The 27,737-nt window shown below is 34.7% G+C and overlaps 1 protein-coding gene across 1 annotated transcript; it reads left to right on the top strand.

Annotated features, from left to right (window-relative positions):
• The first annotated feature begins 2,686 nt into the window (after window positions 1-2,686).
• LOC106076569 (uncharacterized) lies at window positions 2,687-27,125 on the top strand. Its single transcript, XM_056041552.1, has 15 exons — window positions 2,687-2,819; window positions 6,055-6,145; window positions 6,358-6,421; window positions 12,789-13,003; window positions 13,197-13,398; window positions 14,716-14,874; window positions 14,989-15,131; window positions 16,290-16,515; window positions 16,862-16,999; window positions 17,985-18,131; window positions 18,838-18,944; window positions 20,275-20,467; window positions 21,476-21,595; window positions 22,314-22,481; window positions 24,489-27,125. The coding sequence occupies exons 2-15, from the start codon at window positions 6,068-6,070 to the stop codon at window positions 24,752-24,754; spliced, it is 2,226 nt and encodes a 741-aa protein (XP_055897527.1). The 5' UTR covers window positions 2,687-2,819; window positions 6,055-6,067; the 3' UTR covers window positions 24,755-27,125.
• Window positions 27,126-27,737: the final 612 nt, after the last annotated feature.

Genomic DNA, 27,737 nt, shown 5'->3' with positions numbered 1-27,737 from the left:
ACGTACCGGTCGATGAATCATTAATGAGCTACAATGGATTCTTATGGTGACTCATTCTGTAGCAAACATTGACATCCAGACCGACATCCTATCAAACTTAGAGCACCATCTGTGCTGACACCTCAAATATTATTCCAAGAAATCTTTTACTTTTTAAAATTTAACCCAACTTTGTCAGTTACATCACGCGCTGTAGATGTTTACAGAGGTTTGCATAGAAACGTATCTTTAAAATCGCCATTATGTATATATCTTAAGTATACAGGAACTAGTAAATTTGAACAATTTATAACGCTTGTGGATTCATCAAGCTGGATGCTAAATATTGTAAAAGGAGAAGATTTCATTTTCTTAATATCAGAACTTATCTCTTGTGAATAGGGTTATTAGGTATGGAAATTGCACAAAATTTATTAATAAATTTGGCTCCAATCATAACGAGCAATGTCTTTGGCTGCTGACAAGAACTCCTTGGTAATGGTGTGAGGTTTCAGGACTATGGCGATTCCGAGAGCCACCAAAATAAGAAGCTTCTAAGGCTGATATGTTTTAATTATGGTACTTGCCATCTGAGTCAAGTCTTAACTTCACCAGCATTCAAAACTAAACTACTGGATGTCGTTATCGGCAAAGCTCGGACGTTTTTTCGGCCTCAGTACATACGTCAGAGAGAACTTCATTACAAATGCTGCATCGGGGTCTCTGAATTCCTGCTTGGACTATTGAAGTAAAACTTTACCGCCAAATGATCGTCATTCTCTTTTCTTTTATTATCTTTCTTTTGTTCGAAGTCCGTGAGTTGTTCCATAATCATCTCATTTGCATTGACTATAATACGTGACGTGATTAGATCTTCACCAAAGAAATAATGATCCTGCAAATGTGGTTTCGACGCATTGATGGACAGTCAATTCATTTGTTAAAAAATTTATTCTGCAACTACGGAGATGTGGTCTGTAGGCTAACATATATATTTGAATAACAATTATAAAAACAAACAAACAAACAAACAAAAACAAGGAAGAACCAATAACAAAAAAAAAACAAAGAAAAACCAATAACAAAAAAACAAAGATGAACCAATAACAAAAAAAAACAAAGATGAACCAATAACAAAAAAAAAACAAAGAAGAACCAATAACAAAAAAACAAAGATGAACCAATAACAAAAAAAAACAAAGAAGAACCAATAACAAAAAAACAAAGATGAACCAATAATAAAAAAAAACAAAGAAGAACCAATAACAAAAAAACAAAGATGAACCAATAACAAAAAAACAAAGAAGAACCAATAACAAAAAAAAAACAAAGAAGAACCAATAACAAAAAAACAAAGAAGAACCAATAACAAAAAAACAAAGAAGAACCAATAACAAAAAAAAACAAAGAAGAACCAATAACAAAAAAACAAAGATGAACCAATAACAAAAAAAACAAAGATGAACCAATAACAAAAAAAAACAAAGATGAACCAATAACAAAAAACAAAGAAGAACCAATAACAAAAAAAAACAAAGAAGAACCAATAACAAAAAAAACAAAGAAGAACCAATAACAAAAAAACAAAGAAGAACCAATAACAAAAAAAACAAAGAAGAACCAATAACAAAAAAAAACAAAGAAGAACCAATAACAAAAAAACAAAGATGAACCAATAACAAAAAAAACAAAGATGAACCAATAACAAAAAAAACAAAGATGAACCAATAACAAAAAAACAAAGAAGAACCAATAACAAAAAAAAACAAAGAAGAACCAATAACAAAAAAAACAAAGAAGAACCAATAACAAAAAAACAAAGATGATACATTCACTAAAAGTGCCATCGGTATCCTCTGGCAGTATGCCCACACTTTTTATTTATTTATTTTTCATTCAAGCTCGACGATCGTCTCATAATTTGTTTGGTAATAATATAATTTGATTAATGTCCCTTACCGCCACCACTAGTTGCGTAAATATATATCCACTATTGGTACAAATATGCTTGTTACAACTTATTTGAAACGAAAAGATACAAAAAAATTGTCAAATCTTCCCCCTCCCCTCCCCAATTTTCCCATGGTCTTAGGCGACCCCTGGCAAATGGTCATTCGACCCCCAAAGGGGTCGCGATCCACAGGCTGAGAACCCCTGTCTTAGGCACAATATTGGTAGATTCTTATCTTTATTGTGGCGTCTGTGCTGCAACAGTTTAAAAAAAAACAAAACTTTTTCGCTCAAATAGGTTGCTAAGAAACCGAGGTCGAACAAAGTACATTAAAGCTGTTGGAAATAGACTCCTAAAAAAAACTCGATCATAAATTGTTTAATGATTGATCTTTGCTTCAATCAACTCAATGCATCAGTTCAATCAGGGGTCATAGTGATGTTGTTATATAAAGTTTTATTCCGTTACCAACAAGACGTAATTTATATTTTCTTCTCTTTATTTACTAAATTTTCTTGATTTATTAAATCACAATTTAAGTAGGACGACTAGTGAATTAGTTCGTGGCTCACCCTAACCCTAACCATAGTGTTTGGTAAACAGTATAAACACTGAGTTTAATACAAAAAGTTATTGGCACACCCGAAACATGTATATATTAAAAAACATTTTACATAACAATTTCTTTTTTTTACAAATCAACATCGAGTGTCACGTGATATAATGTTTTCTATTAATAGCTGACCAAATCACATGATTGGAAGTTTTATTCATTCATCCATGGAACTATACAAATTCATCATAGCTACACTTTGTAATCAACGTTTAGTTTTAGAGTAGAAGAGTCTGGATAAGATCTATAAATTAAAAGACTCTTACTAATACTTAGGTAAGATCAGCGATTACAAGTGTTAGTAACAAGCTTAAGAATAGTAAATATATTAATTAATAATTATATAATTAATATAAATTATATGACTTCATAAAATGATAATCATTATTTTAAATCATATCATATTCAATATTCATAATCATAACATAATGAATTGTCTAATCTAGAGTCTAGAATGACTAGATTATTCTAGGTCTAGAGTAATCTAGACTTAAAGACGATAAAGAATAAAGACAAAGACTATCTACTAAGTATTGAAAGACTATTGTACAAATCTAGATCTAGGTCTAGATTTAGATCTATTCACTATTCTATCTAATCTACATTTACATGATTTATTAGATTTAGAATCTACTTGATTTACTTTTCCTCTTTTGTCTTAATTGACTAATTTGTTATTCAACTTATTCAGTTAGAAACAATGTTACTGAATGTACTATTTTGATCTAGACTGTAGGCTATGTTAGTACTATGTATAATTCAATAATTGTATTAATAGATCTATATACTATAATTATAATCTAAGATGTTAAAAAATATAATCCACAATAATAGTAATAGTACTATTATTTACTATGTCATAAATCATGTTTGTAAAATGTTTTGTTTTACATGTTTCGGATGTTCCTTCAGAGTTGAAGATAATTTATTTCCTGTCCAAACCTCCCTCAGGACGACAGGGGATGGGAGCGGGCAGGGTTTGAACCCAGGACCATCGATAAGTCCAAACGACAGTCCTGGGCGCAAACTGCTTGACCAGGTTAAAATGTGTAGTTAACCATTAGAGTAATGTCTGTAATCATAAGATAATCTAAGGATCTCTTTTGCTGTCTACAGCACTACTCAGCTGAGTTTACTTGCCAACTGTTAATCACTTCCTTCACCAGTTTTTATTGTGTTAAAGAACTTTTGGATTATAGAATATCTTTGTAATAAAAATATAGAAGCAAGCAGCTGTTGTGATCTGTAGACAGCGTGTAGGTTCTTCAGTAAGTTTAATAACTTCTTCAACATTCATAGAATTCATTAAACATGTCTTTCCTAAAACAATCAATTTTCTCAGAAGAAAGTTTCACTTGGAGGATTTCACTATAAACTAAATAATGTCAAGGACAATTAATTGAACTTCACTCTTGCCAACTAAAAAAAAAGAATTGTGTTTTAAGTTTAATAATATCTCAAGGAGTGCGGTTCATCTTCATATCAAATTTTTTTATTACCTCTAGTAAGCTGCTCAGGGGGTGTGGTGGTTGAGTAGTTAAGCACTTGATAGCTTCCGAACCTGTAGTCCTGAGTTAGAATCTAGATGAAAACTGGGATTTTGAAATTTGGAATTTTTATTGCAACCCTGAGTTCACCCAACTCTAATGAGGACCTGACTTTAGTTGGGGGAAGTAAAGGTGGTTGGTCATTGTGCTGGCTACATGACACTCTGCTTGTTAAGTGTTGGCCAAAGAAAAAGATGACCTTAACATCATCTGCCTATAGATCAAGTGGTGACTATTTAGCTTTTTATCTGTTTTTTATGTAAGTCTAAAGTCATAGAGTCAAAGTGTAATACTTCCTTATGATTTAAACATAGAGTTGAAGCTAGGTGCTGAAACAAATGATACATACATATATTAAACATAAATAGATAACAGCACCAGGGACCAAGTTTTTTAAGAGAGAAAGTAGTGAATTAAAATGCTACGAAAATAAGGGCATGCGCCGACTGAGGCTCGAACCTGTGACTCCGGATTTGACACCACCGCCTAGCAATAACGCACCAAGCGAAACTAACCTCTAGACCATTGGAATGTCCAGAAAAAACATTCTTCTGATCCAGAGTCATTTCGCCCGTATGCAAATTACCACCCCAGTGGTCAAAGGTCACAAGCCCCAACCAGCCCCTCCCCCACCCTCGCAGCATCCGTTCACTAACAACTTCGATAGAGCCGAGACAGACAGCCGTTAGGCATGTATTAGACAAACGATGGCTCTATCTAATTGTATATCTCTCACAAAGACAAGTGGACAACATAAACACATTACATATAGAAGCTTCAGTGGGTACGAGCAATAATGCTGTAAATGTAAACATAGAGTTGAAGCTAGGTGCTGAAACAAATGATACATTCATATATTAAACATAAATAGATAACAGCACCAGGGACCAAGTTTTTTAAGAGAGAAAGTAGTGAATTAAAATGCTACGGTGGTGTCGAATCCGGAGTCACAGGTTCGAGCCTCAGTCGGCGCATGCCCTTATTTTCGTAGCATTCACTACTTTCTCTCTTTAAAAAATTGGTCCCTGGTGCTGTTATCTATTTATGTTTAATATATGTATGTATTCCTTATGATTTAACTTATTTTATGGTATAAACAGAAGAACTTTGCAGAATTAAAAAATAATCACCTATAATTTAAAAAAACATAGCTTATCAACATTTTTGTTCACCAGATAAACCAAAATGTTAGCTATTTATAGTTTGTTTGTCATTTATGACAATCTCTAATACATATCTTTAGGAACACCTTGACTTCAGGATTGGGTGGTGCAATTAATCTTTGTTTCCCTGAATATGGTTCAGTTTTTTTCCATGATGTCAGGGGTTCAATTTTATATATATATACTGCTGCTCTGCTTGTCTCTTGTCTTGTTGTGTTTCTTAACTTGGCTCACTAGGGGTTTCTTGAATATTAAATAATACTTGCTTGATACTTTCTCAATTATAATTCATCAATACTTGCTTAACTCAAATACGAACACTTAATATACATCAACTCTAACTCCTTATATTCATGAATATCAATAATACTTTAATACTTAATAAAGCACACAATTATCACTCTTATGAAATAGTAATACACAAAACACCAGCCCAGGAAGTAAACGTCCAATCTTCCTGGACCGGGAGCAAGACCTTACTGACTAACACATTCTCTCGCACATTCAACGAAGACTTAATCACTCAGTTCACAACACGTGCAACACTTAGCATTCATAACAAGGGGATATAACAATCATATCAAAATATCTAACTAACATTCATTCTCGCCATACCTCTCCCTGACATATGTGTATACCATGGTCCATCTTAGATTTTTAGCTTTGCCAAGATAAGCTAATCTTATTTAACTATAATTCTATATAAGGATAAGCTAATCTTATTTAACTATAATTCTATATAAGCGGATTCCTTTTTTTATGTTAATAATTATTCTGTAATTAATTTTATTAATTTTTCAGATTTTTTTGAGCCATGTCCCTGCAACACAGTTTTACATTATTTCTGCTGGTTACACTTTGTGGAGCAAAACAGCATGAAAGATCTGACCATGTAAGTTCTGAAAAAAAATCATAAAATTTTGTTTAAAATTCAGCTGAATCTTCTATTATTTTGTATTCCTTTAAAAAAAAACTCTTAGTTCAAGTTCAATATAGCACCATCACTCTGTGTTATTATGTTGGTTAATTGATAGAATTTTGAATTTCTTTTATAATATATTTTGATTTTAAAACATGGCAGTATCTTTATTTTTTATTCTTTAGGTGATGCAGATGAGCTCAGAACAGAAGATTAATAAAGTCCACCTTATTTTTATGAATCATCTTGGTGAGTGAAATATTAGAAGCACACATTTAGTATTTGAGTAATTGGTGTCACCTTCACCTATCTCTTAGTCTGTTGGACTGCTGGGGACCCATGCACCCTGTCATCTCATCTCTGTAAAAAAAAATGTTTGTAAAATGTTTTACATGTTTCAGATGTTCCTTCAGAGTTGAAGATAGTTTACTTCCTAGTCCAAACCTCCCGCAGGATGACGGGGGATGGGAGCGGGCAAGGTTTGAACCCGGAACCATAGATAAATCCAAGCGACAGTCCAGTGCGCAAACTGCACGACCAGGCAGCCATCCTCTGCTCTGCTTGTGGTCCCTTCTGGGGCCTAGGGCCGGGGTCGGCATCCTGCGGCTCGCGAGCCACATGCGGATCTTTAGACTGGAAGCTGCGGCTCTTTAGTTCCTTACGCAAATTTTATTTACTTTATCGAAAAAAAATCGTTCATTATCTATCAACAATGAATTGGCACCGATTATATATCTCAGCCACTTGTACTCGCTTTCCACCCCTCCCCTCCCCCGTGACACGCGTCGTCATTGTCGTCCTTCCGTTGGAAGCTCTCTATATTACAAGACTATTTGGCGTCTACTCCACGTGCTTTGGCTGTGAAGTGGAGTTTGTTGTTTCAAGTAAAAGAGTTATAACCGAGTTATCTTCAAGGTCATATATTTGAAAACAATTTTGTCTGGTTTATTTTTAGAACAATAACTGGTAGCAAGGTCGTAGATTAAATTTATTACAAGTTAGTTTAGAATTAGGACAAGGTTGTGGAATTTCCATAAGCTTCAACAATAGCTTAGAATTAGATAGTTCGATAAAGAAGAAAAGGGGAAGATTGTAGAGTATTAACTGTTTTAAGGAGAGAAGAGACTTTGGTAAATATATTGATATTAAAATTGTATTGTTCATTTACCGCAATCATGGCATCTACAAAAAGAAAGAGAACTACTGAAGAAGAGAATCGAGAATTTAATCTGGATTGGACAGAGTCTTTCGCTTTCATCTGCAACTCAGATGGCCTTCCGATTTGCTTCATTTGCCATGAAAAACTCGCACACAATAAGAAATCAAATTTAGAGAGACACTTCACTAAAAAACATGCTAGTAAATATCCAGCAGGCGAAGAACGAAAAAAAGCTGTTGACGAGCTCCAAAAACATTGACAGCAATCAAGTTTCATGTTAAGTAACTGGACTCAATCTACAAGTAATGTTAATCTGGCAAGCTTTGCGGTATCACTTGAAATTGCAAAAAAAGGCAAACCATTCACAGATGGTGAGTATGTCAAAGATTGCTTCATACAAGCATCTGAAGAACTGTTTCGTGATTTCAAAAACAAACCAGAAATATTGAAAAGAATCAAAGATTTGCCACTATCCGCTAAAACAGTACAAGATAGAATAGCTAAAATGTCTTCAAATGTAACATATTTGCAGGTGGAAGATATTCAACTTTCTTCTGCCTTATCACTTGCCATAGATGAGTCTTGTGACATAAAAGACATTGCACAAGTGGCCCTTTTTGTCAGGTATATGTCTTCCCAAGGTCCAAAAGAAGAACTTCTAGGATTATTACCGCTCTCGGGACAAACTAGAGGGGAAGATATAGCAAATGCAGTGCAAACATGCCTTGCAGACAATAAGATTGATTTAAATAAAATTGTTTCAATAGCAACTGATGGAGCCAGAAGTATGACAGGAAAAAATAAAGGAGCTACTACGATTCTTCGGAGCAAAATAAACCATGAAATTCTTACATTTCACTGCATTATACACCAAGAAGCGCTTTGTGCCCAAACATTTCCAGCCGAAGTTGTTGAGGTCATGAATTTGGTAATCAAGATTGTTAACAGCATCTTGTCAAAAGCACTCTACCGTCGTCAGTTTAAAGAATTCTTAAACGAAATGGAGACTCAGTATTCCGACCTTCTTCTTCACAATAAAGTGCGATGGCTTTCCAAAGGTAAAGTGTTGAAACGTTTTGCTGTGTGCTTGAATGAAATAAATACATTCCTAAATGATAAAGGCATTAATCACCCCGAATTAGAGAACGACAAATGGTTGCAAACATTTTACTTTATGGTTGATATTACAGAGAAATTAAATGAGCTGAATCTAAAACTGCAAGGAAAGGGAAACCCAGCCTATGTTTTGGTGGAAGAATTAGTTTGTTTTGAAGGAAAATTGACTGTTTTTGTAGAAGATATTCAGAGTAGTAAATTACTTCATTTTCCATTTCTAAAGCAATATCGCGATAAAACCAATGCAACTGTTGACACAAATTATTTCAGCACAGTTATAAAAAAAATTAAAGATAAATTTTCTGACAGATTTCAACAATTCAAAACAAACGAAACCACTCTAGCATTCATAGTAAATCCTCTCAACACAAATTGTAACGAAATCAACATTGAGCCATTTGAAATTGATTCTGGATCTCTAGAAATGCAATTAATTTATTTGAAAGGTAAAGCTTTGTGGAGTGGAAAATTTACAGAAATGAAAAGCAAGTTGGAAGAGTTGGAGGTCCAGAAATGTATGTATGTAGCACAAAAAAAGTGGACAGCTTTAAAAGAAATGCCGAAAGTTGAGTCACTTATATTCGACACATGGAATAGTCTTCCAGATTGCTACAGTGAAGTGAAGAAGCTGGCATTTGGAGTGCTGACTATCTTTGGATCTACATATTCGTGCGAGCAAGCGTTCTCTTGCATGAATATAATTAAAAGCAAAGTAAGAAGCCAACTAACAAATGAAATTTAGAGTCTTGTTTGAAACTAAAAACAACAAGTTATGAGCCAAATTTATCCAAACTTTCTAGACGGTACGTGACGTTTTGGCGACGCCGTTTTGGCGACGCCGTTTTGGCCCCGCCGTTTTGGCGACGGGACGTTTTGGCGCGAGCCGTTTTGGCGCGAGATATCATTTGACGATAATTTAATAAGCACGTAACTTTTATAATAATGTTTATTTCACTCTACCATAATATTGTATGTATAGTATGAATTCTAACACCGTTCAGCGAATTGTTTTTTTTTTTAATTATAAAGGTTTTGCTTATTTCATGAATATAGGCCTATAATAAGTCAGATTCCTGAATGGTTATGACATGCTATATGTGAGTTCTGCTAATCGCACTGGATGAAATTTTTGGATTTCTTTCCAAAAGATTTAGTTTTTTATTTGACATTAGTGTAATATACGAATTAGCTAAGTCTCACACTGTAATATAACAAAACATCTAACGCTCTATTACGCTGAATGACGACAATAACTCCACACATAGTAAAGATCAAGACTCGGAATGTGGTCAGTACAAACTCTAACGTGAATCCACCAATATAAACAAACACTCTGGGCGACAATAGATAGAAACAAATTCACGACACTAAGATACTTTGAAAAGATATATTTTGAGAAATTGGGTAGGGGTGATTGGGTGACACATCTCGCATTGACGCAGGTAGAGTTAAACAAATGAAGACAAGACCAGCACCGAGCACTGGTCGTTGGCGTCATGCGTCTGGCGATCATCTCCTTGGGAATGGTCATTACATGTGACACCTATCCCGCCCCCTCTCTTCTGCTCACATTTCACTCCTTGTATATACTCTTTCCTCCACCCCTCCCCTCTCTCACGCGTAAGACGATAATCTGTTTCTAGCACTCCACTTGACATCCCTAGGTGCGAATTTATAATCCTTAATCTTTAATTCCGAGAGCGGCCCAAAGTCTACATACCAAAGTCATTAAATAAACCAATGTTAATGTAAACAAATAATTGCATAAATTTTTAGTCTATCATCGTTTCATTTTTTTTAATTTTTTTTTTTTAAATTTTAAAGTAATATCTTAAAAAAACTTTTTGAAAATAAAAGTGTGCCTCTTAATAAACACACATACACAAGCCAAAATGTTTATTAAATAAAATGATGTGAAACACAAACACACATTTACATTTAATACGTGAAAAATATGTCTTAACATAAACACTCATGCAAAACATAGATATGAATAATTCTTTTAAAAGAAATAATACAATAAACGTACATAATGTATATCGCGCCAAAACGTCCCGTCGCCAAAACGGCTGGCGCCAAAACGGCGCCGCCGAAAGGCGCCAAAACGTCCTGCTTTGCTTTCTAGAACCATGCAAAGCCAATTTTCCCATTGAATTTGTTCGCTCAAATGTATGTAATTGTTTTTTTTTATATTGTATTTGAAGTACAAGTTACATTGTTTAGTAAAGTTTAAGTTTTCTATTGGAATAACCATGCAAAGCTGCATCGCTCCCATTGATTTATTTTGTTCGCTAAATTGTTTGTTATTGATGTACATGTTGGTGTTGTAAATAAATGTTTAATTGTTAATTTTATATTTAAATAGTAAATTATTACCCGATAAAGCAATATATATATGTATATATATAATGTGACAAACACCATTTTTATGTGAATAAATAACTACTTTTGTTATGAATGAAAAAAAAATATTTTTTTTTTTATTTAAAAAAAAATTATGGGAGTACCATTTATAGTTGGCAAGAAAAAAAATGTGCGGCTCTTTAAAAGCTTTAAAAAATTTGTAAATTTTAATTTTTGGCTCTTCAGACTCAAAAGGTTGCCGACCCCTGGCCTAGGGCACCAACCAGCTTCCTCCAGGCATCTCGGTTCTGGGCGCTACTTTCATGGTTATAGCAAGCTCAGAGCGCTATGGTCCAATCTCATTTGTGGACCAGTGGGTGGAGGGGGTATCTGGGAGATGGTTTTCCATGCTGCCTTTAGGCGCTCGGTAAACACAACTCAGTTCGAGTCGGGTGTCGAACCTCAAGCCCCTGTCATAGGTAGCCAAGCAAGCCAAGTTAGCCTCTCGACCACGCTTCCCACTAGACATTAAGATGAACTTTGTGAACATTACTAGTTAGCGTTATGACCTACAAAGTCTACCAAGGAGTAGTGAAAATAACGCTAATGAACCTCTTCTTCTGGGACTGGCCTACAAACATGACTGCGGAGCTATAACATGAGATATCAAGTTATCGTTGACATTGCAGTACCACTATCTGATAACATTAGGGAAACGGAAAAATGTTGAATGTGTGGTTGAGATGCAAACCTGCTTGGTTACCTATCGAGGGGGCTTGAGTTGGAGTCCCGTCTTCAGCAGAGATGTGTTTTTTGAGCAGTCTAAAGGCAGCATGGAGATCTACCCCCAGGGAACCCTTTCACCACAGGTTCATATAAGAGATTGGGCCATAGCGCACTAAGGATGCTTATAGCATGATAAATGTGCTACATTCAAGCAATTTCAGAAAAAATGTAACTAGAGAATATGGAATCTTACTATTGATTACGCTATTTTGGAATTTGACTAGAATTACTATCTACCCAGTTGGGATATCAACTTGATGGTAACAACTGATCTTGAAGACATGTTTGAGACCTTGAGCTTTCAGATAACAGAACTATGCAGACCTGCCATATTATCAATGACCAACTCAAGGGGACTATGATTACTTTGTTTTTCTCTTTAATTAATTTTTATTCTTTCAGTACCATAAAATGACAGTGAGATAATTCGTTAGGCGTTTGATGTCACAATATGTTTACTCACTGGTGGTACGATGAGATTGTGTTGATCAGACAATGCGTTTCTGATGTTCAGTTTCGTATAGTTGTCTCTTTTTAAACAATTACTGAAGACTCAAACAGTACTACTTACCCCTACTTGCCCATACTTGCCCACTACTTGCCCACTAATTGCCTCCTACTTGCCCATTACTTGCCCATACTTGCCCCTAAGTGAAGTGATGAACGAACATCGTATGAGAATCGCAGGACATACTTTCAGACAATATGAAAAACTGAGATCACTTAACAATAAATACAAAGCTTTTATTCTGGAATTAGGAATCACTTAAATAATATGCACACTTAATAAATGTACAAACGATTCAATTTTAACACATAACTACCATCGTTTCTGTTTCGAAACTACAAATGCATCCCTTTAAATACCCTTTACGATCTCAGTCTTCCCACCTATTTTGTAACCATCCAATCTCCATTAGCGCACATGGAATTTCCCAACAACTCCTTCTATGCTATGGAATTTCCATCATTATCATGCTGCCATGACCTTGTGATGCAAATATTCAACCTATGAAAGAATGATAATTTGTTATTCAAAATGGCCTTGCACGCTTCCATTCCGTGACAGACAGTTAGTTCACATTCTCAACAAAAGATAATAATAATAATGGTGATAATAATGTCAATAAGATTTATAAAGGCTCTTGCTATTTACATCTTGAATATGATATCATTGAACTTAGCCACTTATTAGATTTATTGTGTTTCCAGATGTTGGTTACTATGATGGACTGGATAAGGATGCAGGGTTTGCTGTGGAGGTTTTGAACCGCTACCAGTCAGAATACTTTGTGCGAGCTATCAATGTCTCCAGAACTTTGATTAGGCTTGGCTACTCGGAAAGGTTTGTGTACACCACGCATCCTTGGCTGGTCTCTCTTTACTTGGACTGTCCAGATATTAAACTGATGGGTGTCCAACTAAAGGTCAGTAGCTACGTTAATATTCAATCAAGGTACTTCTATTATTTAAAATTTTGACTAGGTTTAGCTTAGAAAAATTACTAACTTTGTAATTGTACTGTTTTTTTTTGTTTTTTTTCAACAAATGTATTTTTGTTCTTCTGTTATTTAAAATTTCACTTGGTTTGGCGTTGACTTTGTTATTGTTGGTTTCTAGTGCCCCAACAAGACAGAACAAGATGACTTTAAGAAAGCGGTGATGGAAGGGCACATTACATGGCATGCTTTTGCTATGAACATCCAGACAGATTTCTTAGGTGCCAAGTTGTTCACATTTGGGCTTGACCTCAGCAAGAGCCTGGACACCATGTTTGGTATACACAGGACTCACGCAACCATGAGTCAGAGAGATGTACCAGGTATACATTGAATGTTCTAGTGATGAGGCCAATCATTGAAAATTATCTTTATGATATTTTTATAACAGATGCATCAGAGCACTATTCAATACATAATATATTGATAGAAAGTTATGGACAATGTTATAAGTTTGTTGTAATCGCCCTTGTATTTTAGTTGTTATAACAGGTGCATCAGAGCACTATTCAATACATAACATAGTGATAGAAAGTTATGGACAATGTTAGAAGTTTGTTGTAATCCTCCTTGTATTTTAGTTGCCATTAAACTAGTGTTATTGTTCCCTTTCTCATTGAGTTGCCTCCCTTAGACTTGTAACATTTTACTGTTTATCTAATAATTCAAAAGAGAAGATTCAATTAAGCATATTCGTACTGACATTTCGGTATTCTACACCGAACACTTTGGCTGTTAACAACAGAACTACATAAATGTTGGTCCCCTTCTGTTGTAGAATGACTTGTTCATCTCCTAGACAAATTTTTTATGTCACTTTAGAACCCTATTCTGGAGAGACTGATCCACTTCTTCTTCTTCTAGCCAGCTTTATTGCTGCTGAGCTGTCAGCTCTTTTGCAGACTGTGCCAAGGAAAAAAAGTGTGCTGTTTTCTTCAGTTGTTCAGCACTGCCGTACAGGGTGTTGGTTATGTTGGGCTGTAGTGGAAGTAGGGTCTGCCTAAGGTGGATTAGGGAGGGGCATTCAAAGAGGATATGGTTTACGGTTTCAAAGGGGTGGGCGCAGTGTCTGCAAAGGAGTAGTTGTGTGGAGTTTATTTTGTTCAGGTGGTAATTTAATAGTGGTGTGTGTCCTGTTCTTAGTTGGAAGAGACTCATCCACAAATAATGCAGGTTAATGGCATTTGCTTTGTTGGTTTTAAGAAACCTGCCATTTTTCATTTGCAATGCATTTCTTCTTTGCCACCATCTCAAACCACCTAATAATCTTGTTAATATTGTCTGTATACAGATTAAAATCTTACCAAAAAAAAATAATTGTTATAATTTGTTTTTAACAGTTTTGGTCTGGCAAAAAATAGTTGGAATGTAAATTAAAAATGTTGGTAGGACCTCGGATTTGTTAACTTTAAGATGATGTCAGCTGCAGCCAATTTTTTTTTGTTTTTCTTTTACCATGCACTGTTAATAGCATGATTTCACATATTATATATTATTTCCTTTTTTTTTTTTGGTTTGTTTTTATATCATCAGTGTTTCCTTTTCAGAAATATTTACATTTTTATTCAAGCAAACATTACTTATAAAATAACTAGAACTGTACAATATTAGAATTAACAACATCATTTTTTTTTTTCCAGGTATGACCAAGGCTGTGTTGCCACTTTTGGCCTCAAGGGGAGTTAAGGCTATCTCAGTTGGCGTAAATCCTGGCACAGCACCTCCCGATGTACCTTCGCCTTTTGTCTGGAAGCTAAGAGACTCGGATAAAGAAGGTCTCCTGGCATTTTGGATAAAAGGTAACCATTTAGCATTAAAATACAAAGCAATTTGATGTGCACTTTTGTGGTCCTCTTAGTGAAATGAGAATGTTGTAGCTATGTAACAAAACAAAATCTCTTTGTGCATTTTAGGAGGATACCCCTTGAATCCAGGCCCTGACCCTGCCCACCCTAGAGGCTTAGCTAAAGAGAAATGTATCATAGCTGCTGGTCTGAGTGAAGCATTGTGTTTTGCCTTTAGGACTGATAACACTGGACCACCAGTTGATATTCAGGTGAGATTTGCTGAGATAAGTCACTAGTGTAAAGCACTAACATGCTAATGTAATGAAATATTGCTAAGATTTTTTTTTTAAATTACACACTCAAATAAAATAGTATGAATGTTATTAATGATGGTGTGTTCATGCACCGATACAGTTTGGAATCCGCTGTATTTCTGGTTCTACCAGGGTAAGTACTGCGATCTACCTAAGGCCTCACAGGCTCCTGTTTTTTCACAGGGTTGACTCCCAAAGTCTTTCCCATGTTTGGGTATAGTGGCAGGGCAGCAGAGGTTTGAATTCACAGTTTTTTTACTTCTTGGTGAGCAGCAGCCAACCAAGGTTAATGAGCTCCTTCTCACTTTTACCCCTTTTCATATCAGTGATCAGTTCTACCAGATCCAATATTTGAGCCACATGTGAAGGCCAGAAGTTGGATTGGTTGTCTGAGGCTATTAGATATGCATGCTTTTGGAAGCATTTGTGCAGTAGAGTGCTTATATTCGTTACCACTAACTCACCTCATCCTTATCTTGAGAAAGGAAAAAAAGAGAACATAATATTTCTGTTCATACTGTTACGGTCTTCTCCTACTCAGGCCTTCTGTAAACACTGCTAAACACAACACAGCACATCAACACATCAAGAACTTGACAACAAGACTCCAAATAATCTGGTACTTTAATAATGGTCAAATCAAACAGCCAATACGACACAATTGGCAACACAATCAACTGCTACAACGTTAGACCGTATATCACTGTACTAAACTCATAACTCTACTGTCTCTTCCTGGACTCGTACGTTTCACTGGAGGACTGCACCAGGACCGACTTCATGGCTGACTAACAATCCCGGTCTCAACGCTCTCCGGTCTTGAACTGCCGCTTTCCTACACACTGTGTCTGGTCTGCGCAGGCTTATGATCAGATGACCATAACACGGGCGCTATTCACATGCAAAGTTCATGCCAGTACTGTCCCTTGCCTTTCAATATAGCACGCTAAACTGTATTGCTGGTCTGTGTCACAAATGTCAGCTGATCACACACAGTTAACCCTTTTGCGTCGCGAATAGGGTTATAACAATACTTTAACAAGGTTGACTTGTAGCAAAGGGTTTACGCACATTGCTTGATAGTTGTTTACTTTTTGTGGTTTGCTCTTTCAGGAAATTTTAGGCTACTATGAAATTGTTCGAGCTGAGTTTCCAGGGGCAGAGCTTGTAGCTTCAAGTCTGGACAATTTTGTGAAAGCCCTTGAAACAGTAAAGCCGAGCTTACCTGTACGAACCTTTGAGATTGGTGACACCTGGGTGCAAGGGGTGACTAGTGACCCCTGGAAGTACATCAAATACCGAGCTTTTGTCAGAGCTTGGGAGACGTGCTCGAACTCTGGTAAAATGTTTTGTGTTAACTTTGGTTTAGCCTCACTGCTTCTGTGTTGAGTTTAACCTTTTTCAACGACTCAACAGATGATCTTTTCCCCTTGTAATTTTTCAATCATCATTAACAAATGTCTTGTTTCCATTACAACCTAAGACATGTACATAAATGTCGGAAGAATATGTGCATAATTGTTGCAAATGTGATCATTTATTGGTTTAATAATAGTACTTTTGTTTGGCTATTAACATGCCAGCTTGCATATTCAATCCTTTTCTTTACAAATAAGCTTTAAACATTAATTTTTTCATTTCATCCATTAAATATTTAACATAAAATATTTGCTGTTATCAACCAGGCAAATGTCTAGATAGTGATCCTCGTATTCAAGACATGCTACGCTTCTTGATTAAACTTCCTGAACATACTTGGGGAGCTCATGATTTCCTGGACCATGTCAATTGGACAAATAGTCAACTAGCAGTTGCCAGACAATGTAAGCAGATTTAATTTTTCACATATATACTACAAAATGTAATTTTATTTTGTCTTGAAAATCATCATCGTATATCAAGATCTGCCAGATTTTGTGGTTTTTATAAATAAAATGCATTTGAATTTCTTTTTTTTTTTTTTTAAATTTTGATTCTTTAAAATCAAAGCTGAAAAGAATGGGTTTATTATGTTTTTAGAAGAGTACGTTTTCACCCTCCCTTTTCAAAACTAGAACATCTATGAGGGAGATGATGTCAAGGTCATTGGTTTCTATGTTTGAATGTTAATAAGGTGTCATGACCAACCACCTTTATTTTCCCCAGCAATTATCAGGTACCCATTAGAAATAGGTAGAATCAGGGGCATCTTAAAAATCCCAAATTAAACCCAGTCTTCTTAGGGATTCAAACTCTAGAAATGTCAATTTTGAAACTAAGCTCTTTATCACTCAGCCACTATGCACTCCCTTTAGAAAAGAATAGGCTTGAATCTCCGATATGATCCAAACCTTTAAGTCATTTCATTGGGCGTGTGTTCATATTAAAGCATGGCTGTCTGGTTGTGTGGTAAAAGTTTTACCTAAAATCATGGAATAGATTGTCTGATTAAATTGGAAAAACATTTATAGGTTAGTGCAGTTTAAGTCTCTAATTAACATGAATGACACACTGTGTCAAAAACCAATTAGCAGTAGGCTTATCCTAAAGAGTCTGCTTGTTGTAATCATTGCAACTTAAGATTTACACTATTCAACACAACATAAGGTCACACATTGGTATGTTTTGGACATAATAATCTTCTTTATTTGAAAAAAATATCTTTAACTTATAAGAAAAGAAAATGGGATTGAATTGTTTTTCTCCTACAGCTGAAGTTTATAAAACTTGTATTCTCCTACAGCTAAAGTTTATATAATTGCTGAAGATATTATTTTTTCCTACAGCTGAAGTTTATAAAACTGCTGAAGATATTATTTTCTCCTACAGCTGAAGTTTATAAAACTGCTGAAGACACGTGGAGAGAGCAGCGCCAGTTCCTTGACTTTGCCTTCAATGCTCTACAGGACCATCCACTGAAAGATATGGTGAAATCTGAGTATGATGACACTTTGGCTGTACTTCCTGATCTTGGAGGTACTCTCATCAATTTTACTTTAAAAATTATTTTAAGGAAATATTTTACTATGGATAATGATCCGGCAATTTTGTATTCAATTTCAATATTTTAAGAAAATACTCATATTAAGGAAGTCTTTAGTTGTTGTACAATAGTTCCTTTTAAGAAGTAACTCAACATAACAATAATAAATGGTATTGTCTTAGCTGATTAGACATATTGTAAGACATGACTCACTGTGAAAAGTCATCCTTCAAGGTACAGTGGAGGTAGCATGTTATAGAAATGACAGTTTAATATTTAGGCATCTGTTATGCCGTAACACTTTCTTAAGGTCCAGAAATTGTAGTGTGAAGAGATTTTTCACTGGAGGTAGAAGCATTGCAGTAATAATTTGAAAGACGCTTGCTTTTGTATTTAAAGAATTCAGGCTTCATACTGTCTAGAATACTTTATGAATAGTTTTCAATATTTTTTCAAAAGCTATCTTTTAAAGATCCTTTGGTCATGTGGTTATATGGTAGTGTTGTATGCACTTTGGAGTGTCTTCATGATGGACCCTTGTTCAAACCCCTCCCGCCACTATGCCATTCTGCCTTGCTGGTCTGGACTTGATCAAAATGATTTTCATTTCTTAAAGAATGTCCAAAACTTATAAAACTAACCAATTAGTCTGCCTGCCAATCTGTAAAATTAATCTTGTCTGTTTCTCTGCTTCTACAGGTTACTCTGATGGCCAAACTGATGTTGAGTACACATGTCCTGGTGGTGTGATCATTCAATTTGCCAAAGATGGGTCTCTGTCAAGATTATATGATCCTGTCAATCAGGTATCTTCATCTTTACCTTTTAATTTGCTGCTGAACTGCAGGCATTTCTTTTAGTCTATCCCACACAAAGGTAGATTGATGCCATTTCACACTATTATTCACGCTGTTGGTTAAACTTGGCTTAATGAAACTCAATTGAAGTGTGATAGCTCAAGGCATTGAAAAAGGAAATTTCAAGAGTTTTTTATGCAGTCAGCTTTCTAAGTGAGATACTTAAAAATATTATATTATTAATAATTTCATTTTTGCTGTCATTTTCTCTGTGTCATTTGATCAGGTTTTGAAAGTAAATCATGTATAAATTTTCCTTCTTTTTTTTTTTTTAATCTTGGGAAATCCTGTGTAGTTGAACCAAATGTGACAGCTGATAATCTCTTACAAAGGCTGGATTGATACACATTTGAAAGACCAAAAGGAAAGCTATTGCCAAAGACACTGGTGGCTAAAAGTTAACTTAAATTGACTGTCTATAGTCAACATTTTTGTCTGTATTGGATGTGACATAATCATATGAAATACTGTAATTCTCCTAAATCTTTGAACTCAAAGAAGAGTACACTGTATAGTTTTACATTAAGCTTTGAAGTGGGCTGTATCACAGACTCGTTTGAGACTCACTGTGACATGAAGTGATTTTGTAGTCACTTGATCATCTCGTGCCTTTCCACTGGAAAGCTATCTGTCTAATACTGACCATGAAGTGAAAACCTCAGTTTTTACTTGGTCCTTGTAGAGTGTGGGTGTAGATATATTTTTCAGCGTGAGTATGTAGATCTATATTATGAAGTTTATTCTGAATATGGAGCTGTAACTATATTTCTATGATGTTAATATTGTAGTGTATGTTGTGCCTTTGGGGCTGGATTAGCCAATGTGTATTTATTAAAAAAAATTATTGTCTGTTACCAAGTATCTTTATTCTATGTATTTAGTGCATTGTGTCCGCTGTGTAAGTAATAAGCTCTAATAGACATTCACGTTAGCAGAAATAAAGAAACACCAAGAGAGATGTGGACATATTTATTAATACAATATAACTGCACACTCATAAACCAGTGATTGTGTTGCAGGCTGCCGTCAAACATTTGAATAGCAGATAATATAGGATCTGAAAGCTAATGTCTAAGCAGTGAATGGCATGATACCATCAAGTTGCCAGGCTCAAAAGCTTCATTAAATTATTGGGCATAAGGGTTTTCCTAATTCATCTCAAAATTACTTGGCACTATTTTATACATATCTTTAATGAGAATTTGCTTCTATGTAATTTGTATAATTGATGGATTATAATTCATTTAAATATGTTTCAATATGTATCCGTTTTCCTCAGCGAGACTGGGCTAGCCCCTCGGCACCTCTTGGTAAGTTGATCTACGACACCTTTGTGGAACAAGACTTTATCAGCATGGCCAAACTGTACAACTACGAGGCCGGTGTTGGCTATGACAAACCAAATGTTACTAAATATGGCAAACCTGAGAAGAAGAGATGGGACGTTTCTGTACTGAACGTCTACAAAAAAGGTAAGAAACAATTTGAAATGGAAATGTTTTTATTTAGTAGAATTGGAAATGTTTCTTTACTTGAATAGAATATTAAAAAAGTTGCGGTGTATTATTTTTTATTTATTATCAGGTTCTTTTTCTTGGCTCAAGTAAAGTTCCCCTTTCAGACCTTGTGGTCTATAGGGCAGATGATGTAAAGGTCATCTGTTTTCTGTGGCCTACAGTTAACGAGGGTGTCATGTGGCCAGCATAACGACCAACTGCCTTTACTTTTCCCCAACTTAAGTCTGGTACCCATTAAAGCTGGGTAGACTCAGAGGTGCACAAAGATCCCTAAATTAAAAATCCCAGTCTTCACCAGGATTCAAACCTGGGACCCTCGGTTCAGAAGCCAACCGCTTTACCGCTCTACCACCACACCTCCCTTGGCTCAAGGGGGTTACTTAAAATTATGTCTCATTTTATGAAATACAGACATTACTTCAAAAACGTTAGATATGAATGCAACCCTAACAAAGGGGATCAACAGAGGTTTAATTAGAGGTACTGTTACAATAATATGCACTAAATACCAATGAATGCAAACTATATGAACCACAAAAACTCCAGCTATTCAGGAAACAAGATAAATAATTATAGGAAAAAAAACACTGGGACAGTAAACTAACACCGGTCCTCTTCTACTCCCAGCACCAAGTGACAAACTCAACTCTCTCTCTCATACAAGGAAAACTTAAAACAATCAAAAACTTCACATCATTTGCCTGATTATAACTTTTACATCCAACATTGCTTACATTTGATACACAGCAATAAGAAATAATACTTTAAAAAATTGGCATTGGGGTGAATCAGAGCTTAATCTCCACAGATTTGCATGTATCCTGACAAACATTTGTCTCAAAAATAACTCCATTATTATCTCCAACAAGCTGCTTTTAAAAATTGGCTGAATAAAAGTATTTCATAGCTTTAGTTATAATTTAAATTATCAAGGCATCATTTGTTTCCTTACCTCCTGAACAGTTAATACCACAAACTGTGATTTTTGGGTGAAGGCCACAACTACAGATAATCAGACTGTGACCAAGTATGGAGCTCCTGAAGTGTTCTATGTCCAGTACTTGACCAACCCAGCAACTAAAGGTAAGTCTATGTCCAGTACTTGACCAATCCAGTTACTAAAGATAATCCTACATCCAGTGCTTGACAAATGTCCAATCCTCAAATTAAGTTTATTTCCAGCACTTAACTAATCATGCTACTAAAAAATTAGTCTGGCATAATTAGCGGTTATATTTTCCCATGTAGTCTTCATAAATTAAAGTTTCCTTTTTTTATTTGCTTTTAAAGTCTACTGGGGAAGTGTAGAAGTATACAGATTTTATTAAGCAATTTAGTAATCAAAAGATGTCATTAGAATTATAGCAATGCTTTCTAGAGTAGTTGCACCAGGCTTGTCAAAACCTTAATATGTGTAGTTTTCAAAAAATGGTAGAAGAATACTCATAGAGGAATCATATTTTAAAATGTTTTTAAATGTTTTACATTTTAAAAACGGTATACAGTTTTGAATACTTTTTATAACATAACATAATTAAAATGGATTTAAAAAAAAAATTAACAATTCAATATTGGAAGCTTACAAAAACAAACTACAAGAAAGAGGAAATTATTTAATTTTAATCAATCTTGAGAACATTCAATTTTATCAATCTAGGCCCCTTTTATTATCTTGTGTAATTTTTAGTTTAGATTAGTGTACTAAAACTGACCTGACATCATTAAAATGAGATTATCACCAATCATAACACTATTATTTCAGACATTTATTTCAGATTCTATATTTGTGTTTTTGTTGCAGGTATTGATGTCACATTGTTGTTGCTGGGTAAAGTGACCACGCGGCTTCCAGAGTCCATCTCCTTTGGCTTTTCTCCGTTGAATTCCAACACAGCGTGGTCACTTAGCAAGATGGGTCAGAAAATCGACCCCTGCAATGTTGTTCTGAATGGTAGCCAGTATGTACATGGTATGTAAGCATTAACTTTTAGCCTGCATTCAGCATTTATAGGGCACTACATGGCCTAAAGTGTGCAGATGTGCCAAAAAAACTCAAAGCTCAGCATTTATAGGGCACTACATGGCCTAAAGTGTGCCGATGTGCCAAAAATATCAAAACTCAGCATTTATAAGGCCCGATATGGCCTAAAGTGTGCTGATGTGCCAAAAAACTCAAAACTCAGCATTTATACTGCCTTTACTATCAGTCATTAGAATAATGGTTGATAGTTAAATGACTTGCTTGAAATGAATGATTTGAAGAAAAAGAATGCTAGATCTTATTTACCCTACTAAAAATGTAGTGGATTTGAGACAAAATATTAGCTATAAAAAATATGGTTAATTATAGAACTGTGTGTCAGGCCTTGGGTAATAGGTGACACAAGGCAAAGTGAACTTGGTGGCTTTAATGAAATTAAAGAAAAAGAAACTTAGAAAAAATAAAAATTATGCAATTTATTAAAAACCTGCCCATGTATCACTAAATAGACATATAACTGAAAGTCATGTACCACAATTTCTATAGTGGACTAGTAAATGAGGAGTCATAGTGCTCTACTATGTTTGATACTATGTTTCAGGTCTGATCCAAGTTTCACTATTTTTTTAATCTAAAATTTTTTTAGCCCTGTGCAAGGCCACCAAAGGCGTTTGCCTACTTTGCCTATGACTAAGGCCGACCCCGCTTGGTGTGGTGTGTGGTTGAGTGACATAACTGTTTGGCTACCAATCGGTGGGACTTGAGCCGACCCCCTGCATGCCCACAAAAGACATAGGCATTGAGCATGCTGTACTATAAAAGTTGTAAAGAAAAGTTACATTAAATGAGTTGTTTGTCAATGAGTACATCTTCTACTTCAAGAGATAAATAGACAAGTTTTAGTTATCTGGGTTTATTTAACTTATCTTGGTTTATTATTTTGCATGTTTGTTTTTACAACTTATGGCCGTTACTTCAAAAAAGATTATAACATCCTAGTCGAAACCTCTTTCAGGATTGCGAGGAGGGTTCAAACTTGGGACCATTATGGTGACTATTCCAGAGTGCATACCACTTGCAGCTTGCCAACTGAGAGATCAAGAAAAGTTGAAGCTATCTTTAAACATCGTGGACATCATTGTTTGGGAAAATTGAGCTGTATAGAGATATCAAGCGCATTAAGAGTTTAAACTATTTCACTTGTGAACATTGTTGGCCAGGAAAATATCTCCTGGACAGCTAAAAAAAACTTTTGATTTTTTGCTAAATAGGAATGTCCTTCTATAAATACCAAGTTAGGGGGAAACGGTGAACATTGTACTACTGAATGAAAATTTATGTTTGTAAATGTCACATTAGTGATTTTTTTTTGTATGTGTTTTTATTTTTTTAGAAAGTTTTTTTAAGTTCTAATGCCATCCTTAATTCAGTCACTGGTTATGATAATCTGGAAAAAAAAACATATAAATCAAAGAAATGCTTTTAATTCACTAATAAAGATGTCAAATAAAAGACATTCCAAAATGTATACCACACGACTATTTTGCAAATGGAAGAATCAAGCTGAGAGGGTTTGGAAGATAGGATTAGTGACTTAAAAATGAAGAAATTTGTTTCGGATAAAAATGAATGAAGAATGCTTAGTTTTAAGTGGCTTCAGATATTCAGTTTTCAATGACCTTCTTTTATAACAGCTGAAGCAGATGAAGCTATTGCCTTCTTATAAATAAATTTCTAAAATAATAAAATAAGTTTGTATTGTAATCAAATATACCCTAGTAAAAAAAGGATGAATCTATTAGTTTCTACAATCCTTTCCCTCCACGTATAAAAAAAATCAAATGCATGAGACAAATTTTCTTTGTTTTAATTAATTAAAAGCTCAACATTGAAAAACACTCATTAATATAAGTGAATGTTACTGATCATCTTTCCGTTCCATTTTTCTTAATATACTTAACAGCTGTTTAATAATGTCGTTTAATTCTGTTCCAGGTGTGGACACTGGTATCAGTCTACTGAATAGCTCAGGTCACGGTCTACAAATTCTAAGCCGAGACGTGCCGATAGTTTTCATAGGCACATCAGATAGACAGGACGTCCCTTTCCCAGTGCCACTTCAACCATTTCAGTGCTCCAGCATCCAGACAATGTCTTTCAATATCTTCAATAACATTTGGAACACTAATTATATATACTGGTATCCATTCAATAAGGAAGATGCAGATATTAAGACTAAATTTGCTATTAATTTTGTTTAAATTATATAAGTATATATTTTTTACTTCTTTTTCTCATTGTCAGATCTTTGCTTCTTTAAACTTCTTGCAAAACGTTGTTGTTTATTTTACATTAAGAGAAATTATTATAATTTGACATTTAAAAAAGAATAAATTTTAGATTCTATAACATCCTTTTACCAACAAATTTGTACATATTTGTATATATATAAATAAGGCCTTGTCTTCTATTCCTTAGGCTCTACTTGAGTGAAGTATTTCACATGACTACATAAACCCAGTGGCAACCTGCGTATTTTGCCACACATAATGTAAACAAAGCAGTGGTCCACTAGAAGTTTAAGTTTTCTTTTCATTGGCTGTGTCTGTCTTAGGCAAGGGCCATGTGACCTTCATTTCTGCTCTCCTGCTGTCTCTTTTATTTCAATACTTTGGTAGAGGTGAAGGACAATGTAGAGGGAGGAGTAACTCTTCTGTCTTAGAAAACTTTACAAAAATGTTTTCCCTTTTATTTATAATTCGCGTTCATGTAAATATTTGTTCTCCACCTTATTTGCAACTATTTTATGGAGTCACACCATCTCTACTTAGATTTCTCCTAGTCACATAATTTAATATAGCTACATTGTGTCATTGCCAATCAGCTTTGCAAAACTGCCCTCTTTCACATTGCACCATGGCCAATCAGCTTCTCAGAGCTGCTCTGTTTTCATTGTGCTTACAAAAGTAGCTACTCTGTGTGCTCAAGAAAGAAGAAAGCAGATGGTTCTCTTTTGTACCCCCTATTTCTGCCATCATTGATCAAGTTTTGTTTATAAATATTTGTTTCAAACCTGGTCTCTATTTTATTGCATAAAGATACATAATTAGTAGGACTGTAGGGAATCAACAATAACAAGATTTGAATACGTTTCACATTTCATTGTGTTGTCATTGGCTTTATAGTTTTATCAGAAAGCTTTTACAGTTGCTGTTTCAAAGCATGATAACTAAAAAGCAATGCATACAAATTTTGATCTATTTATACAAAAATTATGTTTTTGATGTCTCTGGAAATGTTTGGTGTATGGTTACTTACACAAAATTGAATTTCTGTATGTGTTGTGTCCGAGAAAATATCATTTCAGTTTATTCTTCTGACTCTGTTGAGGAAGTTTCATTAGAAGTGTAGTATATTTGCAAATGTTTGGTATTTTTTGCATCGACCACAGATTTTGATATTACCGGTACCCTTGGTTTTTATGGATGTTTTTTTTTTTTAATTCTCTGTAAAGAATCTTAAAACCAAAATATAAATGTTGACTGCCACAATGCAAGAAGTTTGAAATTACGTTTGCTTTGGTTTCATATATAATTGATGTAAAGGTAATACTTGTCTGTATGTAGTATGCTGTGGTATGAGATCCATGTTTAATTTTTTTTGTTGTACTATTTTTAGAAATAATATAACATACATAATACTTTTTTTTTGAAGCATGAAATCTGAACCTGCTACATGTTAGAAGTGATGTATTTTTTAAATATTTTTTTTTCTACTGCCAAAATACATTTTTTCATAATTTATTATTTAAGAGTTATGTTTGATGAGTGAAAAGCAAAATAATAATTTTTTAAATATGAATTGATCTGAATCCTCCTGGAAAACAAAATGACTTAGCAGAGTTTAAGTCTTTAATCAACATGCAGGACTAGATTGCGAGTTTAAGATTTAATTAACACATGACTAGATTGATACATACATGGATTGTGCAAGACAGTGGTTCCCAAACTTTTTCCTTGACAGGTCACTTCACTCACACATTCTGAGTATTTTGCGTAACATAATTTTACTATTTTTTTTTAGATTGGATCTTGTTTCCATTTGTTTAAAAAAAACAACATATTAAATCTATAAATTGAGCTTTACTTTTCTAGTATAAAAAATATAAATATATGTAGATATGATATTATAAATCTGAATTCTAAATGTGTTGCGTCAAGTCTGTTTCCTAACTTGGCTTTGCTGGATCATAAGTTAAAAGTTCTGTACTGCATTCTATAGTATAGATTCACAATCTAGATCAGTTCAAACTGATGTTACAGAATTTAGTTTGTTATCAAGAAGTAATAAAAATATTTTTTTCCCTTAATTTACTTAGAGATTAATTCAAGTGGTAGCCTGGTTAATTTTTTTAGTTCATGAAACACTTATTCAGGCCTCACCGAACACTGAGAGTTCCGCAGAACACAGTTTGGGAAACACTGGTATAAGACATAGTTATCTTCTCTTTTGAATGGACATTTGTAATTTATAAGACAAGAAGATCTGGTCTTCTTTTAAATATTGATATACAAATTAAGCCTTTCTTGTGTGTATTGTATTAGATCTAAATACATTCCATCACCAAATCAAGTCAGGTGTCTAGGTTTATCCTTATTTGGTCTTCTTGGTAGTGTGTCCAGTGTTGTACTGTCTTGGTAGTGTGTCCAGTGCTGTACTAAGTGTTTTGGTAGTGTGTCATATAGATAGTCCAAGAATTCGTTTTATAATCATCCTAAATTTTGAATTGAAGCTATAGTAAATGATAAACTTATACCCAGAGTGGGAGAGAATTACCAAGCTGACAACTATAGCACACACGCTATGGGTGTTGTTATATTTCTTACGAGCAAAGAACTCGGGCACTGCCGCTTCAGCTAAAGAAAATACAGAGAGAATTAAAAGGACAAAGCCCAACACTAATGTAACCAATGTCACGGCCTTGACAAGTTGAACCTCTTTTGTATTGAGAGTTTTTGTTGACAGGTTCACGTGATCTGTTTTAAGCTCATTGGCGTATACGCTTTCGGGGTTACTTTTCGCGCGCGTCATGAGATTCCTCTTGAGCGAGGCGTCTGCTAGAGAGGTTGTCAGTATTACTGAACATAGAGTGGCTATGCAAAACAAGATGACTGGAAATATGGTGTGGGATGCTATCTGCTCTAACGAGCTGTAAAACTTGAAGTCATTGGTGGAATAAAAGGT

This window comes from Biomphalaria glabrata, chromosome 9 (genome assembly GCF_947242115.1).
Source record: "Biomphalaria glabrata chromosome 9, xgBioGlab47.1, whole genome shotgun sequence".
In the NCBI taxonomy this organism is placed as follows: domain Eukaryota; kingdom Metazoa; phylum Mollusca; class Gastropoda; family Planorbidae; genus Biomphalaria; species Biomphalaria glabrata.
Note: the sequence above shows the minus strand (reverse complement) of the source record. Positions and strands in the feature narration are given on the sequence as shown.

What these genes read in the sequence shown, in the direction of transcription:
- LOC106076569 (XM_056041552.1), top strand. Translation starts at nt 6,068, where the DNA reads ATGTCCCTGCAACACAGTTTTACATTATTTCTGCTGGTTACACTTTGT. An exon ending in TATATGATCCTGTCAATCAG is followed by an intron (nt 18,945 to 20,274) that starts GTATCTTCATCT and finishes CGTTTTCCTCAG; the next exon opens with CGAGACTGGGCTAGCCCCTC. An exon ending in TGGTAGCCAGTATGTACATG is followed by an intron (nt 22,482 to 24,488) that starts GTATGTAAGCAT and finishes ATTCTGTTCCAG; the next exon opens with GTGTGGACACTGGTATCAGT.